General features: G+C 48.1%; 1 protein-coding gene across 1 annotated transcript; it reads left to right on the top strand.

Moving 5' to 3' along the window:
- Positions 1–16,232, top strand: HHATL (hedgehog acyltransferase like). The gene is made up of 12 exons (XM_054058606.1): positions 1–92; positions 2,023–2,169; positions 3,219–3,286; positions 3,663–3,776; positions 3,926–4,120; positions 4,986–5,195; positions 9,098–9,269; positions 9,853–9,997; positions 10,357–10,392; positions 11,123–11,324; positions 13,104–13,245; positions 14,520–16,232. The coding sequence occupies exons 2-12, from the start codon at positions 2,064–2,066 to the stop codon at positions 14,639–14,641; spliced, it is 1,512 nt and encodes a 503-aa protein (XP_053914581.1). The 5' UTR covers positions 1–92; positions 2,023–2,063; the 3' UTR covers positions 14,642–16,232.
- The last annotated feature ends 2,789 nt before the right edge of the window (positions 16,233–19,021 follow it).

Here is a 19,021-nt window from a genome sequence, read left to right as displayed (position 1 = left end):
CATATTTCCCCCCCCCCGTGTCGCAGTGCTGGACGCTGGATCCTGGATCCCTGCACTCTCACCCACCTTCACCAGCATCCCCGGGGCTCAAGGTCAGTAGCAGAGAGGGATGTGGGGTTGGAAAGGGGGGACGGGACAATGAGGGTGGTGACACACTGCTTCTGCAGCTCCAGGGCTTTTGGTCACCACTTGCTCCCACCATCCGGCTGGGAATCCGGAGGGGAGTGGGGAGAATGATGATGATGATGATGATGCTGTCCTGCAGGAGCCTAGAGCTGCCAGGGGAAAGGGGGGGGGGGGTAAGGGACAAGGGGGGGTTGCGCTGGGGGATCCCACAATGGACCTGACTCCGTAGCCCAGGAGCAATCAGGAGTTAAAATTATCCGAGGGGTCCCCTGCCAGCACACGTTGCCCACTGCAGGGTCCACAGCGACAACCGGGGATCTTTAACCACTTCTACCCCGAGTAAGGGACCTTACCACCCCACCTCCCAAAAAAAAAAAAAAATTTAAAAAACTTTCAAAGGGTGGAAAGGAGAATAAAAATCCTCTCCAAAACCACCTCCGCAAGTGCCCTTCCTCCGCAGGGAAGCACAGGGTGATGGACGCAAGACCCCACGCGCCACCCCTGGCAGTGCCCAACCTGGAGTGGGGGATGATCTTCCCACTGGGAAAAGCCTCTCCTCCAGTGCTGGGGAAGATGGGGTCACTGTGCATCACCGCTAACGACTTCCCCCAGCTCTTAAAAAAATCACTAACCAGAAAAAACTAATTAATTAAAAAAATAGAAATGAAATAAGCACCCATGCAGAAGCTTTGTGATGCTGATGTGAAAGAAGAAGGTGACCGGGTTGCCTTTTGCTGCTGCCTAAAAGCAGATTTGCTCTTCTTATTCCCTTTAAAGCGCCCCGCACCGTCGCAGAGTCACCCCAACCCGCAGGGAGGGATGCAGCGCTGCGGGAGGATGCTCTGTGGCGGGGCTGCTGCTGGACAGGCAAGGCGAGAGGCTGCAGAGCTTGAGAAAGGCTGAAAGGGACCTTGCGGTGGGGTTAATTAGCCTTGGCAGGAGTAATTAGCCCAGGGCTAATTGCAGAGTTGAATGCTGGCATCCCTGAGAGACGGTGATGCCACTGGGGCTCAGCCACACCAGCAGAGTCCTGAGGCTCATAGCTGGGAATGGCTTTAAATTGGAAGGGGGAAGATTTAGATTAGACATCAGGAAGAAATTCTTCATGATGATGGTGGTGAGACACTGGTTGCCCAGAGAAGTCGTGGAAGCCCCCACCCTGCAGGTGTTCAAGGCCAGGTTGGGTGGGGCTTTGAGGAGCCTGATCCAGTGGGAGGTGTCCCTGCCCATGGCGCTTTAAAGGGAATAAGAAGAGCAATTCTGCTTTTAGGCAGCAGCAAAAGGCAACCCGGTCATGGCATGGTGGCTGGAACTGGATGATCTTTAATGTCTCTTCCAACCCAAACCATTCTATGATTCTATAATTCTATAAATTTGGGATTATGTGGCTCCTAAAGGCCAAGAGCTCGAGGCTGGGCAAAACCCCAGCAGAAGGCAATTAGTAGCCGAGGGCAGAGGAGTAGGGGTGTCCCATCATCTTCCCTCCAGCACCGGCATCTTCATGCCTTATCCTGGATCCCTTCCAGTGTTCCAATCAGGAAGTTAGGAGACATCAGAGAAACACTGGACTAATTCCATCCTAGGCAACTGGCATCCTGGAGCATCTCTGAACATTGAGATGGAAGCAGCTTGCTGGGAAGAGCCTTTTATTGGGACTACTTTGCTGAGCTACCCCAAATCCTTGCTCCTGGGTGGATTTTGCAGCTTGGCTCACCAGCATCTTCTTTCCCTGCAGCTGTGTCACAAAGTTCATCCCCATTACCATCTCTTCAGCTACCGGCCTTCAAGGAAGCACACAAAGCAGAGCTGCTGTGAACCAGCAGCAATTTAGAGTGTTTGAGAGGTAGGAGGACAGGTGACACCTCAGGTTTTCTTCCCCCTTCTTCCCTTTCCCAGGTCTGGATCCCTGGCACCAGCTGCAGAGGTAACCTGCCACCATGGGAGTTAAAACGATGCTCCCCAGCTATGAACTGGGATTTTACGCTCTTGCTGTGACTTGTGCTGTGGTGTACAGCGGCAGTGAGATCTTCCAAGCATCCAGAGGTAACATTCCATTGCATCCCCATGGAGGGGGCCCTGGGAAGGAGGATGGATGTGAGGCGGCTGCTTTTACAGCTGCCAATACCAGCAGAAGATCCTGGGCTTTAATTTTTTACAGAGAACAGATTGGCGATCCTTTGCAGGGATCAAAAAAGATTTCTGCCTTTTTGCCTGGTTGTCCCCTCACCTCCATTTCCATGGATCATGGCAAAAGCCTGTGGCACACCACAGCTCTCCAGCCAGTGCCCAAACAGGCAACACTGGGCTGGTTCCCAAATTTTTATCTGGAAGCCCAAAAACCTGAAAATGGCACAGAAGCAGCCAGAAGTCCCTGGGATGTGCATGGGCCAAAGGCTTTGCCGGAAAGTCATGCCAAAATAGTTGAGGTTCCTGACATCTGCAGCTGTCCATAGGAATGCATTAAGTTCTGGAGTCCTAAGCACAGGAAGGACATGGATCTATTAAAGTGAGTCCAGAGGAGGGCCACAAAGATGATCAGAGGGATGGAGAATCTCCCATACAAGGACAGGCTGAAAGAGTTGGGGGTTGTTCAGCCTAGAGAAGAGAAGGCTTTGAGGAGACCTTAGAGCACCTTCCAGAACTGAAAGGGGCTACAGGAAAGCTGGGAAGGAGCTCTTTATCAGGGACTGCAGGGATAAGACAGGGCTAATGGTTTTAAACTGAAAGGGGAGAGATTTAAATTAGAGATTAGGAAGAATGTTTTTCCTGTGAGAGTGGTGAGGTACTCGGATGGGTTGCCCAGGGAAGTTGTCCCACCCCTGGAAGTGTTCAAGGCCAGGTTGGATGAGGCTTTGAGCAACCTAATCCAGTGGAAGGTGTCCCTGCCCATGACAGTGGGGTTGGAACTGGATGATCTTTAACGTGCCTTCCAACCCAAACCATTCCATGATTCTATGATTAAGCAGTTTGGGGATGGGGTGTTTGAACCCTAATAGCTCATCAACACCATGAGGAAGGCCCTCTGCCTTGCCGAAATCCAGGCTTCATTTCCCAGAGCTGTTCCTCTTCCCATAACTCTGGTTCTTTTGCAGACAGCATGAACAAAAAGGCCTTTCGGGATGGCATAAAGCCAGGCTGGCACTACTTCGGCAGGAAGATGGTAAGCAAAGGAAGGACCCAGTCTTTCTAGTTACTGATGACAGGGGCAGTGCTGACTGCTGGAGGAGCAGAGCTGGTTTTTCTGCTGCTGACACACTTCTGCCAAGTCCATGTGACTTCTATTTTTCTCCCTAAAGAAGTAGTCAGGAAAATATTAGCCCTGCAGCACAGTGGATGCTCTGCTTTGTCTGCACTGAGATGAGCAACCTCTGCACATCTCCCCTCAGGCTTTATGACCAAGCGTAAGTGCTCAGGAGCCCTTGGGTGAAAAATGGGAAGAAAAGGCTTTGAAAGTTGTGTGGTTTCCCCTCCAGTCAGGTGTTGGGGCAGGGGTGTGAGGGCTGGGGGTAGTAAGGCACCCGGTGCTGCTCCTGCAGGATGTGGCCGATTTCGAGTGGGTTATGTGGTTCACCTCGTTCAGGAACGTCATCATCTTCGCCCTCTCAGGACACGTCCTCTTCGGCAAGATCTGCTCCATGACGTTGCCCCAGGTGAGCGAGGGGTGTGGCGGGATGATTTTGAAAGCACCAGGGTGGCCTGGAATCTCTGAAAGGGGCGTGGGGGATGTTCTAGGGTTGGAGGAGCAGGCTTGGGTCTTCCACCAAGCTGACAACATGTTGGGGCCACTCTCTTCTTGCAGCACCGGGCTGTGGTGTACATGCTTTATGGGATCCTGGCTGTGCAGGGCAGCATGGGGCTCGTCTACCTGATGATCATCCTCTCCCACTGCCTTGTACTGTACTCTGTTGCACTGGCTAAGCAGAAGTGGCTCTGCTATGTGGCCGGGCTTTGCTGTCTCGCCTCCTTCAAGGTGGAGCCATTCAGCTCCTGGCAGGTAGGTGCTATCTCAGATCATCCATCTGCCTCATTTCCAGCCCTTCTACATCCCTCTCCTTGGGCTTACCTCCAGGGAGGGTTCTGAGACATCTCCAAACCCTGAGCACTTCTCCAAACCCTGAGCACTTCTCCTGCCTGCATCAGAACTCCCACAGTGTTTGAGAGGAAGGGACTGCTGTGCCACTGAGCTTGGGAATAATCCCACAGGGGCTGTGTCATGTCTTGGTGGCTTCATGCAGGGCCAGAGCTCAGGACACCTCAGTCCTTGCTGGTCAGGCACCAGCTTGCCAGCCAGGTGAACCACGCCCCTGCCTTGTACCTCAGTTTCCCCACTTGTAATACAGTCCTGGGTTCTAGGATGCCCATGCCTATCTCTTAGTTTTCTGCTCAGCTAAGACTTTCTCTCATTGATGGGGAGAGAGAAGCCCAGGAAGGACCTTTTTAAAGTTATTCAGCCCCTTTGAAGGAGAGTGCTTTGTGTCCCTACCTGCTGCTTACCTCCTGACATGTTTTCCTGATTCTCCATCAGGCTTGTTCTGCTGTCCTTCACCTCCAGGGCAGGGCTATGTCCCTGGAGCGGCGTGACATTTCCACCCCAGACCAAAGCCTAGGTGGCCCACAGATCCTTGGTGAAGAGATAGCGAAGAGGATCTACCACTTTTCAGTTCCTCCAAGATGCAGGAACCAGCTAGGAAGTCAAGCCCCAGTTTTCTCCTTCCAACAGCAAAGTTCCTTAGCTCCAGGGACAATTGGGTTTGGAACATAATTAGAGGTTTTGCCTTCAGGAGTGATGTCATTCACAAAGAAAAGAAGCACAGAAATGGTGCCTCATTCCCGATGGTAACTTTCCATTTTTCATCCAGAGCGGGTTTGTAACAGGAGCTTTTGATCTTCAAGATGTCCTCTTCTATGGAGGAAGCGGCTTCACTATCATGCGCTGCATGAGCTTTGCACTCGAGAGCTGTGAGAAGAAAGAGGGCATCTACTCTGTCTTCGACCTCCTCAAGTACAACTTCTACCTCCCATTCTTCTTCTTTGGGCCTGTCATGACATTTGATCAGTACCACGCTCAGGTGAGTATTCCTGAGGCTGGGCTGGAGGAGATCTCCCTGTGTTTATTTGCTTGGGTTTAATGCCTACAAACCCCTACCTTTTGCCATAGTGAAGGCATAAATGGTTGTAGAGCTTCTTGCGGCCACCTAGAGTCTGTGGCCATAATCTGGGCTGTGTGGTGATGCTGTGATTTTGGGAAAGAGCGACATAAACCGATAGGTTTTTAACATTCCCTCTTGGGATTTAGGCCATTTCCATCGACCAGTTCAGAAGGTAAGACATTACAGTGTTGAAAGCATCATGCTGGGATGAAGTGGGGAGGGTTCAGTTCATGTTCTTGCTCGCTGGGCACTTGTGCTGCTCAGTGCCTTGGTTTCCATGCTCTGTCACCACAGTTGCTGCCTTATTGTGTAATGCCAGAAGGCCACTGCGAGAAATCATGGAATAACAGAATCACTAGGCTTGAAAAGACTTTGAGATCATCAAGCCCAACCATACCTGTCCACTACTAAATCATATCCGTAAGTACTTCATCTACCAGTCTTTTAAATCCCTCCAGGAATGGTGACTTCATCACCTCCCTGGGCAGCTTCTTCCAGTGCCTGAAAACCCTTTCAGTGAAGAATTTTTTCCTGATGACATAGATAAACATGTGATGCCCATCTGTGGGAACTGCATGCTGGTGGCTCTGAGAATAAGTCTCACGTTTCCATCCAGCTGGTTTGCCCAAGGATCATGAATTTCTGGAGAATTTCTATATTTCTTAAGAGGAAATAATTTCTCTAGAAATCAGCGAGATTGGTTGGAGGCCTATGTTTCAGCAACTAGGGGCTTCCTCTGCTCCCCATGAAATATCTTGGTGCCCCAAGTCTTTCCGTCTATCAGACACAACCAAGGGGACTTCTTGAAGAGCTGACTCCAAACAGCACTGGAAAATGTCAGCAGCAGCCTGGGCTGGGACAAGCTGAACTCTGGGACTGTTTCACATCCGAAGATCAAGCAAATCTACTCACTCTTCCCATCCCAATGTCCTTTTACACTGGTGATCAATCAGCCTTGGTCATCAAAGAAAACTGTTACTGCTTCCTAAGAGACAGACCTCTTGCTTGGTCAGCATTGGTGTGGGGAACAATCACTATCACCCCTCTGTCTCCTTTTGAAAAACAGCTACATTGAATTTTTGGATGCCAGATGACATCTAGGTGCACGAGTATTTTTGAAATAACATTGGTTAATCCAGAAGAAAAAAAAGCCCAGGGTAGGGGAGAGCACGCAGAGCCTCCCTGGTGGGAAGGAGATCAAAGACTACTCAGCCCAGCACTTTCTCTCCAGTACTTGTTGCCTAAGGAAGGGTCTGCACTGGTCTTGTTCCCATCAGTAAGCAGAAGAAGCCCTGATCCGAATCCCACTCCTTGCTGGTTCATTCACCTGCGGAGTTAACAACTTCGTGCTGTATGTTGAAAGGAACAAGATGCCTTGGGTCTCGCAGGATCTATTTTAAAGAACTTTCAGAGCATTTGACCTGAAGATCAGAAGGTCATATGGTGTCCCACATAAGGGAGGCTTACGGTGCCTCGAGTCTACCAGCAGCCCGTTTTCAGCAGACAAGAACCAGGGATTGTCAGGCCACTGGTGAGATCTTCTCCCAGGCTGATGGAAGAAATGTTTCATCCTAAGCCTTCATCTTTTCAGTTTTGTCTTACCAGTCATGCCGAAGTCCAGGTGAGCGTGGCTTCTGCAGCCCCGCTCTCCGAGCTGCTCCAGAGGGAGTACAGTGCCCTCCTCACCCCATGTTCCTCTTTCTTCTCTGCTTTCCATCAGTCTTTCCTACGAAATGGGCAGCTCTATCTCCTCCTAATGCTATATCCAAGTATCTGTATGATTTAACTCCTCATGTCTCCAAGACCTGAACTCCCACCACCCCTACAAGGCTGGATCTGGATAGTCCTGTTCCTTTTTGCACAGGCTCAAACCATGATGTTTCTAGCCATTTAATGAACAATTCCTCTCTCTGCTGTTTAAAAAGGTCACTACAAAGGCAGAAGGAGTAAGTCCCCAATCCCTTTCCTATGCCCAAGCTGGGTATCCTGGCTTGGCTTGGCCACCACTGCCATCTCCTGGCTAGATACCCCCCCTGCACTGTTGGACCTGCAGCTAATTGCAGAGGTGAATTCCTAATTACCCAAAGACTATTATAAGAGCATGGAAACGGAGTCCCTTCCCCAGGATGAGGTCTATGGCTCAGTTAGTAATGGATCTGTCTTTTTGGCTCCTGCTACTGTTATGTCTTGGTGGAGCCCTCGCACCCTGATGCGTGGTGGGAACTCACCTGTACAAGAGCTTGGCGAGCACCATCTGAGCTGAAAAGCTTCTTTCTTACTATGATCAAAGGAACAAATGAATTTCGGTAGAGCTGGAAAAGACAGAGCCCCGATTGCAAAGGGATGGTGGCAGAGTACTGTCACCACACACAGACATGAGGACAAGAGGAAACAGCCTCAAGTTGCACCAGGGAAGGTTTAGATTGGATATTAGGAAAAATTCCTTTACTGAAAGGACTGTCAAGCATCGGATAAGGCTGCACAGTGAAGTGGTGGAGTCACCATCCCTGGAGGGATTTAAAAGATGTGTAGATGTGGTACTTGGGGACGTGGCTTAGTGGTGGACTTGGCAGTGATGGGTTTACAGCTGAGCTCAATCTTAAAGGTCTTTTCCAGCCTAAACGATTCTACAATTCTATGAAAGGTGGGCTCTGCGCCCTCTCCTGTGTCTCCGTGCCAGAGCCCATCCTCCCTCAGCTTGTCCTCTAGCTCAGAGCCCAGTGGCCTTTTTGTGTCCTTAAAGCACTTGGCATATAACAGACACACACAAAAAAATCATCTGGCAAAGGCTTTAATTCTCAGGAATCATCTGGATTTGACGACGGGGCTGGTGCGGCAGCCTGCGGATTATGTTGAGAGAGCTCCCACCTCTCACAGGGAATAAAGGGAAAGTAATAAACATAAGAGGATTTTGAATACAGCAGCAATTTTTACGGTGATGCAGGGAAGCGAGGACATCAGTCTGCCCAGTCTAATCCTGAAAGCTTGCTCTGATTATTTTTATATTACAATGTCCAGAGACATGACAGCTCCTGGAGGCAAAGCCCTGCCCCTGTTTGTACAAGACACAGCAGAGTTGAAATCCCCGTCAATCAGCTCCCAACTGATTCAGGATGGCCCCTCAAACAGCTCTCCCTCCCGTGTACAGCAGGTGTCTACAGCAAAAGCTCTGGAAACCAGCAGTCATCCTCCTCCTCCCAAATGAACCTGGTGAAAAATATGTATCTGGCCCTGGCAAAGCTGTCAGGTGGGATTTCATCCTCTCCTGAGCATGCAGATTTCCTTCCCTACAGTCATCCTGTAGATATGACATGTGTGGGTATTTCCACCCAATTAGTGACCTGCGCAAGGGACCACCCTGAAGCAAAGCTGATTTTCAGAACATGTCCCTGCAGAAAGAGCATAAACCCCCACTCCCTGATGGCATGGTTTTCATCCCACCTAGGATCCCTTAGGTACAGCCAGACCTGTCACTGCTGTGTCACACCATGTGCATGCTCTGCTGGGAACCCCAGTGATGGGATCAGCCTTTGCTAGGAGCGTGATCCAGGAGACACATTGCTGCTGTGCCCAACATGGAGACGGGGGTCTTGGAGGGATGCTGTGCGTGGAACATGTCCTGCTCCTTGTGGATGTGTTCACCTGAGCTAGACACTTGGCCTTCCTTAATCAATGGCAATTTGGGCAATGTAATCCATGGTGTGATTTCTAAAGCAAGGCACTGAGTCCCTATTTGGACCTTGGCCATTTCTCTGGATGGAGGAATATGATGTCCATCCTGTCTCTCAGCTTAGCCCTTTCTCGGTTTGCCATCCTGGCAGGTGAGCACCAGAGAGCTGAGACGCAAAGATGATGAAATGAGGAACATTCGGGTCCATGCTCTCCTCCACGTGGGGGCCATCATTGCTGTGGACATCTTCTTCCATTTCTTCTACATTCTCACCCTTCCTACTGACCTGAAGTTCATGAACCGCCTCTCCGACTGGTCCCTGGGTGAGTGTCCTTGCTTGGACATGCTCACATCTGTACTCAGCTTCAAGGCAGTGATGAGTGATTCAGATCACCATCTACCTCCATTGAGAAACCTCATCAATGCCTATGTTGGACAGGTTTGGGGAAAGCCTCTGTTCTTCCCTGTCACAATGAAATGGAACTGGGGTCTGTCAGATGGTGTTGGTTTGACACTCTCATAGGGTCCTGGAATAAATTATTTGGCTCATGGTTTAGGGGATTAAGCACCAAGTTGTTCTTACCATTTTTGTCTGGACTGGAAGGGAACTCAAAACCTCCAAAAATTAGCCCCATGCTATTGCAAGAGGCACTTCTGGTATTTCAGATGCTTTCATAGGTGGCCACCTGTAATTGGTGTTTGTGAGCCACTGAAATTGCCTCAAGCTACTTAATGCTACCGAATTTTAAAAGCTTTGCTGGTTGAAGACAGCATTAGACTGTCTTTCTGATGTTTGTTTGTTCCAATAGACTACATGCTTCCACAGGACATTATGTCCCCCAAAGTCCTGAAGGACAGGACATCCTGTGCTCCTTTTCACATGTTTGAGTCTCATTTTTGCTCTAGCTGGTTTGGCCTACTCCAATTTGGTGTACGACTGGGTAAAAGCTGCTGTCATGTTCGGGGTCATCAACACCATCGCCAGATTGGACCACTTGGAACCACCCCAGCCCCCAAAATGCATCACCATGCTCTACGTCTTTGCAGAAACGTGAGTGCCGCACCTGGGTTGAAAAGATACAGCATGTTTTAAATGAAAATATATAGGCAGGAGGAGGTCTGGTGCTCCTGAGCAGCTGGCCTATAAGCTGGAGACTTCCTGTACTGACCAGTCTGTAGGGAAACTCTAGTCTAGACCTGGCCATAGCCCAGGGAAATATTCTTGGGCAGGAAACAATGGCTAAGATACTACCACATCAGTAGTAGGACATGTTCAAGGAAGGAGCATGGAGAACTACTGTGAACAAGGTTCAAGAAGAACCTCACCATAGTCCAGATGCCTTCTCTTGCTTCATGGAAGAGTCCTCATTACACTGTGTTTTAATGTGCTTTTTATCATCTGCATTTTAGGCATTTTGACAGAGGGATTAATGACTGGCTGTGTAAGTAAGTGTCTAATCAACCATCTCTCGTTCTGGGTCTCCTCTTTCAGTTGTATCAATTAAGCATTAAATGCTGTTCATCCCAAAGCTGAGGCGTCCTCTCTCCTCGGTGAACCCCATTGTAGCATGAAGTCATGTTTGGTCTATTTATCCCTAAGACCATTGAATTATTTCCCACAAAGTGCAATAGCCTCCCCCAAAGCTGAAAATAAGAGAGTCCTATCCCAGAAAACCCTTGAAGTCTGGTGGATTTAGCGTTCCTTCAAGTAAGGAAGAGTCAAGTTCATATTCCACCAGGAGGGAAGGGAAATTGAGTCCAGATCTCCCATATCTCAAGTGACAAGGGTGGCCTGAGTTCCCTCTATATCTCGCTCAGACCTTCAGCTGTTTTCATCCATGAGTCCACATCTTCAAACCTGTACTGAAGGTGGTGGCTCCTCTGGGCAGAAATCCTGTGCACCAGCAAGCATGAGATAGTCTGCAGCTCTATTGATCCCCACATTTTATCAACTTTTATCTTTACCAGTAAGAGGGGAAAAAAGCAGCATTTTGTTCTTAAGGAGCCATAAGTTTGTTAGGAAAACAAGGCATGTGTAGGTGGACTGTAGGGAAATCAGTTTATTGCTGGAACACGTCAGCCAAAACATCCTTCCTTAGTGGGTGAGCATGGAGGAGGGACACTAGAATGCTCTCCTTGACTACAGGGAGTAGAGACCTCTTTCTTTGGCTTTTAGGTACGTGTATGACCACATTGGTGAGAACCATGACAACATCATGAAGGAGCTCATGGCCACCATCGCCACCTTTGCTGTCACCACCCTGTGGCTGGGACCCTGTGAGATTGTTTACATCTGGTCTGTCTTCAACTGCTTTGGCCTCAACTTTGAGCTCTGGGTGCAGAAGATCTTCCAGCAGGAGCCCTTTGCCAAACTGGAGGTGAGGAGTTGGGCTGCAAGTGATTGAAGAAAGATCAGTGGGTCTGGAGCCAAACTTTTCTGCTGGAAAACGTCCACGGTTGTATGGAGCTCAAATGTATTTCTGAAAGTCAGATCCATCTTCAGCTGAAACTGAAGAGTAACATGCCTGATAATGCCATGCAACTCCACTCCCAGGGCTCCTGAGTGGAGCACTCCCCTGTGGATTTTAGCATCCTTGCAATCACCTACCCAGTTGTGTAAGGAATGCAAAGTCCTGGTGCTCTGTAACCCTTCTTTTTCTGTACTATGTCACCCAACCAGTGCAAATTCCCACCTACTACTCTGATGCTTCATGGTAAAAGTTGGGTGTAGAGCTTTCAGAAGGAAAATAGAGATCCAAAAGAACCAGGAAAGCAGCCCAAATGAGGCATTAAAAGACCAAGTGAGGCATCAAAAGACCAGGTGTATCTGCCCATGGGAGGGGAGCTGGAACTCAATGATCTTTAGGATTCCTTCTGACATAAGCCATCCTTTGATCTATACCACAAATGGACACAAAATCTGAGATCTGTCTATGGGGAAATGTTTATACATTCCAATATAGAAACAATTAGTTCTTGTTCTGGAAAACATGTAGGAATTCTGAGAGGTTTTGACCTGATTGCTGATAAAACCAAATGTTTAGGTACTAGAACGAATTATTTTCCAGCCACCCCAAAGCTTACTGCCCTGTCCTTGTTTAGGACCTTGGGGACACGTTGAAAGAAAAACTTAGGAAACTCCATCCTGGAAATAATTTTGTTACTTATTTTTCTTTCTCTAACCTAAAGTTCTAAACTGGTTCAGGTAAGACCCCTTTTGAATAAAGCCTTTGGAGAGCAATCCTCCCATTTGCTCTCCTCGTTGAACTTCTAATCAGATTATAGCACTCATAGGCAGTGAAATCTCCCTCCCTGCGGCAGCACAATTCTCAGCACTAAGTGGCCTGGGGTTTCGTCATGCTCTTTGAAGATTGCTATAAAACGCTTCCCTGCTCCGCTTGCAGCAGCTGCTCCTGAGGGTTATGTGCCAGTGACAATTTCACTCTGCTGCTGTCACTAGTTTTCAGCTCTTTTGCTTTTTTTTTTTTTTTTTTTTTTTAATTCCTAAGGCTATTTCTACCAGGAGCTGGGAGTGATCTGCGTATTCTGTTCATAATAATCTTGGTATACAACAGCATTTATCTGCCTCGAGGAGCCATTTACCCAAGGCAACAGATGAAGAAAGCAGTACTCAGCCATTACAATTAGCATGAAACTATGTATAACATCTTGCGCCCACCCATGGAATCTTGAAACAACGGTCCAGAGTCCCAAATGCATCTGAGGTCATCAGCAGAGAAGTTTTATCTTGTTCTTATGTTTCTTAATCCCAGAAATATTAAAGATTGCTCTAAATTTTGTCTACCCCTCTGCTATTCCAGCTGGAGTTAGAATCATAGATTGGGTTGGGTTGGAAGGAACCTCAAAGCCCATCCAGTTCCAACACCCTTGCCATGGGCAGGGACACCTCCTACTGGATTAGGTTGCTCAAAGCCTCATCCAACCTGGCCCTGAACACCTCCAGGGACAGAACTTCCATGACTTCTCTGGGCAACCCGTGTCAGTGCCTCACCAACCTCACAGTAAAAAATTTATTCCTAATATCTAATAGAAATCTCCCCTTTTTCAGCTGAAAGTTGGACCAGTCCACCCCCTGGAAATTTTTCCTCACTTTCTGCTCCATTTTTCCTCACTTTCTGCTCCGTTCCCTTCCACAGGCCAAAATGTCAGAGGCCATGTCTCGGCGGATTAGGGCACTCTTTGGGGCAGCAAATTTCTGGGCCATCGTTCTCTACAACATCCTAGCCCTCAACAGCCTGGAATTTGCGATGCTGGTCACCAAGAGACTCCTTCTGACGGGTAAGATGCTACCCTACCAACCGTCCCCGTTGGGGCACCCTTGTATTGATGGGAGGACACTTGTAGAGGAGCTGAAGACTGAGACTTACGAGTCCTCTTGGTGGCCTGGCCATTAGCTTGTTATGTGATGGCTCCCAATGTGCTTAATTACTGTTAAAAAGGTTCAGGGAGCTGTTTCTTAGCTCTCATCCTTCTTGTGTGATCAATCTGGCGTATGAGATGCCTTCCAGGTGTGCTTGTACAGCTCCTAGCATAGCCTGACACCATGATTTAGACTCCTTGCAGCAACACACAGGTCACGTTGACTCCATGAAGGTGGACTGTGAAATGGTCCCCTTGCTGGAGAAAGGGATTTACTTGTCCTATCTCATCTCCTTTTGCTATAGCAGTTACACCCGCATCAACCTGAAGGTGACAAGTAAAACCCTCATCCCGGGCTCCTAATGAACAGTCTTATCTGTACATTTCTAATCAGTGGATGGTGGCACTATTTTGAAGTCTTCTTGAGCAGCCCATGGTATAAATAGCCATCACGAGCCCATGTCCTCCAGCCCTCTCTGGGACAGGGCTGGCATCGGAAATGGATAATGTGACGCTCTGGGCTCAGTGTGCCAGAAGTGCCTGCCCTCTGAGCTAGGTGGCTTTTGCTGGTTGCATTATTCATTTCAGAGGTCCTCTTTTAGCAGGTACAAAGCCTGCGTCTCCCCTCTGCTATGGATACCAGACTTGTAGTTACAAATGTTGTTAGATGCTTCCTAAGTGGAAGGAGATCTCCTGGCTTTCAGTCGCTTACCTAAGTGACAAAAACATGTTTCCTGGGAGCACACTGTGTCTCCACTCAGCATGGGACAAGGCAGGAGTTCATCTTCAGCATCAGTAGGACACAAAGATTCCAGAAGGTCACAGTGCCAAACAACAATGGATGTGAGCAGGTTGAATGCACAAAAAGTCAACCACCAAGTCTGAATTTGGGGGGCAGAAGGAGTTTTGGAGGTAAGGGAGCGCTCAAAGACACTCCAGCATGTTCCCATGTTACCTATAGTCCATGATGCTTTGGTGGGCTCAGGAACCACTTCCTCTAAAAACTGATCCTGGGAATTTCTCTCTCCTCTTAGTGAAGCTGTAGGGTTGGATCCACAACTGAAAATGTCTTTGGGCATCATGAACTTGTGAGACCTCCCAAACCCACTGGAGAGGCAGTAATGCTGGAGAAGAGCTGGCCCCATTTGGCAAGCAGCTACACCAAGATGACCATGTCTCCCTCCATCTTCTAGGTTTCCCTGTCAGCACCTTGTCCATCTGGTTTGTCACATACTGTGGAGTGCAGCTGATCAAAGAGCGTGAGCGCATCCTGGCCATTGAGGAGGAGAAGTGTGACAAAGCAAAGGTGGAGTAGAGGGAGACATCAGTGGGCTTGTCACAAAGCCTCATCTCCCCTCCAGCCACCACTGCCAGACGAGCCACTGGCAGGGGGTCTCCAAGCACTCCTGACAATCAGACTGCAGTAGCTCACCCATGTAGAAGTCACCTGGAAGGCACAGGTCACCTCCTTGCTGCGAGAAAGATTTTCTATAAGACACAGTGGGCGTTTCTCAGGCTCCCCGGGCATGGCAGACTGCTGAGGTAGGCTTCCAGGACATTTCTTCAATGCCAGCAAGAGCCATCCCCATTATTTTTCTGACCCTCTGACGTTATGCAGACCTAGAGATTTCACCCTTTGCTTCCCATAACACTTGGTCCACCAGTGCTCAGCTCTTCTGCAGGACCTGTAGCCCATGTCTCCCAAAGGAGTCCAATGGCTGGTGGTTTTATGGTGGGCCAGTCACAGAGCTACAAGAGATTAGCTGGAGCTGAGCCTGCTTTTATCAGATCATCTCCAGGTCACTTCCAGCCCAAGCATCCCATGTTTCTTTCACTACAAGGAACAGTCAACACCCACTGTCAAGTCTTCTTCATCTATGCTTATGCAGTAAGGTCTGTGAAATGGCTCAGTACGATCTATACCTACCAAGAGGCTAATAAATAAATAGTACAGCCTTTACCACAAAGGGAAACAGGACCAGGAACAGCACATTGAAGGGTAATTATCTCCCCACCATTGTCAGCAGTGCAGAATGATAGCTGTGATCTCTGCAAAACAGTTCCCTTCAGTGCTGAAAGTCTTGGAAAAAATGATTTAGTGCCAACAGGAGGAATAGTTAATGAGAATGTGGGAGCTATACCTACTTCACAGCCATCGCACATCATGTACGGTTCTCCTGAGGTGCAACAAAGCACAACACATGGCTCATAAATGCTTGGTGCCCAGGCCACAACTCAAACCCAAAGGGTCCTTCACTACAGGGTCTGAGACTGATGTGGCCACCACGACCATCCTGCTGTGATATGTGTCCTGGGACTCAAAACAAATCCCGCTTGCATTTTTTACATGCCTTGAACAAAGGTTTGAGCTCATATTCTAGCCAATGGCTGAGGAACAGAAGATGCTGTAGCCAACTCTTTCTCATCTTCAGCCATCCATGCCTTTACTCAACTGACTTTGTTACACTCAGCCTAAGCCCATGACTGCATGGCTGAATGAGCACACACCATATGCACTACCAAAGAAGAAAGACTTCTGAATGAAGGGCAGTTATTTGGGACTCAGTGGAACATGGGAAGCCCATAATAAACTCCTTGGAGAAGTAGATTTTGGGACACTGCATAGTGAGTGCATTGAATAAATTCACATGTGAAACACGGTGCTTTGGGAAAAAGGTGGGTTAGTAACTGCAAAATTGTAGGAGCTCTCTCTGTCTCTCATGCACTTTAGAGTAACTTTCAGTGGCCTTATGTCTCAGTTCTGTTGATGTTTGGTGAGGGCAGAATCTGGACCACTTTGTTACATGGGTTGAGATGCTTGGTGCTGGTGTGTTCTGGCTTTCCTGTGGGTGGAACAGGATCAGTTCTTAGCCAGCTTTCAGCTCTGCCAAAGCAATTTATGAAGTCCCTGATAAATGTAATTTATTTATGTAGTAAATAAATGTTGGAAATCTGTGGCGTATGTTGTGCTTCTGTAATGCAGGTGACACCCTTGGAATGATCTTAGAGACACAAAGATCTGCCCACAAGTCCTCATCTCCCACCTCTAACTGTGACACAGGATAAGACATGGTTGAATTTGATAGAAAGCCGCCTTAGCAGTATCACCAGATTGGAGGTTTGACTGCAGCTTAATTCTTATTCAACTTTATCTGGAATCATAGAACTATTAAGGTTGGAATAGACTTCTCAGATCATCAAGCCCATCCATCACCCCAATACCACTGTGCCTAATAAATCGTGTCCCATATATGATTCCACTTTTGTACTGGTGAAATACCATGAGCCCACTGCCATCAAAATTTCATCCATGTAGTTTTTATTTCTGGGAGCCTGACCCAAAATGCTGGAAGCAGATATTGTGCCTTGGTAGCATCTCCAATCACACCCCCAAAACTCCTTCAGCTACCAGGCACATCCCTTTTTAACACAAATCTGCTGTTTGACCTTTGGTAAATGTTTTTTGGTATCTCCATTATTCCAGATTTACCACCTCAACAGCTATGACACAATAAGCTTCCTCCCAGCATAAGATTCACCTCCCTAAGGGCATCCTCGCACAGCTGAAGCCACCTTAAGCTGTTAAGACCAAGGGCCCTGGCTCTGGGGGGCTCAGCTCGGGTCCTGAACCTTCTGGTGCTGAAGTGGGTGACTCACATTGCAAAGGCCAGTGACTCTGCACTGCCCTCCTGACTTGGATACTCCAGGGGAGAAAATAACCCATTCACTAAGGATCTAAATTTACCCAGCAGCTGCATCTGCTGGAGCTGCCAGAAGGAGCTAATCTTAGACACCAACTGAGTGAGCAATTATTTGTTAGAGAATTTTTTGATGGGAGAACTTGGGCTTTGCCCCCCTTTGCCTGTAGTTATCCCCTCATTTGTCATTGCTGTTAGAAGCCTAGGGAGTCTGGTGGGTAAGAAGCACCCAAGTGATGCTATCTCAACATGTCTTACTGTTCAACCCTGTGCAAGAGCCCCTCAGCCTCAGTGTGTGCCTCTGTGGAGTGGAATTTATCAATTGTTCATCTCTCTCCTGGAGAAAAGTATCTTGTCTTGTCTGGTTATTGCCTGCTCGTTAGTAAAACTTGCCTGAGAGGCCAAGAAAAGTGATTATTTATTACAACTACAAATCCAAATTAATAGCCCTACGCTGGATACTTTCTTGTTCAGCTTGACAAGGCTGTAATTCCTGCATTTATCATTCTTGTTCTAAAACTTTGTGTGGGAGGCAGTGATTCTGCTACATTGCATCCCCTTAGGAAGCTTTCCATATATTCTCACCCACTCCCATGTTGTGGAGGGGACTGTTGCCCACTTACAGACACACTTAATGACTGACTTAGTCCATTGGTTATTGAAAATCACTAGCAGTTGTCCCGTTAGACCCGTTAGCTGAGGGCTGTCTCCAAACAGCCCACCTCATTCAGGGATGTGTTGTCTATTCTATAGACTCTTGGAGGAATACCCTGGTGAGAGTGGATTCACCCATTTGTGTATTCATGAAGATAACTGGACAGTAAATATGATAACTGCTCACCCTTAGCACATCCACATGTGCCATCTCATCTGCTTTTAGATGCTAAATCCCTCTGAGCTTGGAGACCAGCTTACCTTAGTGGTGACACATGAAACCCAGTAAATGAAAGACAGATGGGACAAGTCTTCTGTGATCAAAGCGTCCACAAGAAATAATGATTGCAGGGGGCACAGAATTAAAGATTGCCTCCAGTTCCATGTTTATCAATGGCTGCAGAGGGCTCAGAATTGATGATTGACTCAAATTCCATGACTATCATCAGAGAAAAGTTGTCTATAGCAATCAGATGTGACTTTGGCTCTATAGTCCAGCAAGTCTCAGAATAAATCCTCCACAAAATCCCATTGACTTCACTGCTCATAAACAGGTCGTAAAATGGCAATGACCAATCAGTGTGAACAAAGGAAAACCAGGAATGAGGGAAGACACACAAGTGAGAAAGAAATACTGTGCTTGAGATGCAGAAAATGGTTTAAACAGAAGACAGGGGATCACAAATGTGAATGTTGCCACAAGCCACCATGAGTATCTAGTGGGAGGTGTCCCAGTCCATAGCAGAGGGATTGGAACTGGAAGATCTTTAAGGTCCCTTCCAACTTAAACCATTCTATGATTCTGTGAGGACAGCACTGCAGGGAACAGTTCAGAGTGTCTAGTCTGAATTCATGGTTTAAACTCTCTCTAGAGTGAGTGGGGACAGTTGGACATCACCAGAGTCATCTTAACTCAGGTGCAGAGAAGCAGTTCCCAGAGATACCTGCCTCTCCACATATCTGTAGGGATCCTAAATAACACAGTGCGTCAAGGAGATGGTGCTGCGGAAAAGACAAAACTGCATCCCCAAGCCCTGGAACAGGTCCAGGCACTGTGTAAAGGCACTGAAGCTGATGAATTTCCCAGAGAAGCTTTGGAACCAGCACGGTGCTCTTCCCCGGGTAGACCACAAACATGGGAGAGGCCACAGACCTGCTGATCAGTCTGGGAAGGGATGGGCTGTAGAAGCATTTTAGCCGTGGCCCCTTGTGACGCAGGGATGTCAGCACATCATGCTTGGATGGCAGCACACACTAAGTAGCACAGCAAAAAAAAGAAATCAAGCCAGGGCTCAAGGGAGATTAAAGGCAGAGGAGGAAAAATCCCAGCTGGTAGTGCAACA

Source organism: Cuculus canorus, chromosome 2 (assembly GCF_017976375.1).
Source record: "Cuculus canorus isolate bCucCan1 chromosome 2, bCucCan1.pri, whole genome shotgun sequence".
NCBI lineage: Eukaryota > Metazoa > Chordata > Aves > Cuculiformes > Cuculidae > Cuculus > Cuculus canorus.
This window is presented reverse-complemented; position numbering and strand designations above follow the sequence as displayed.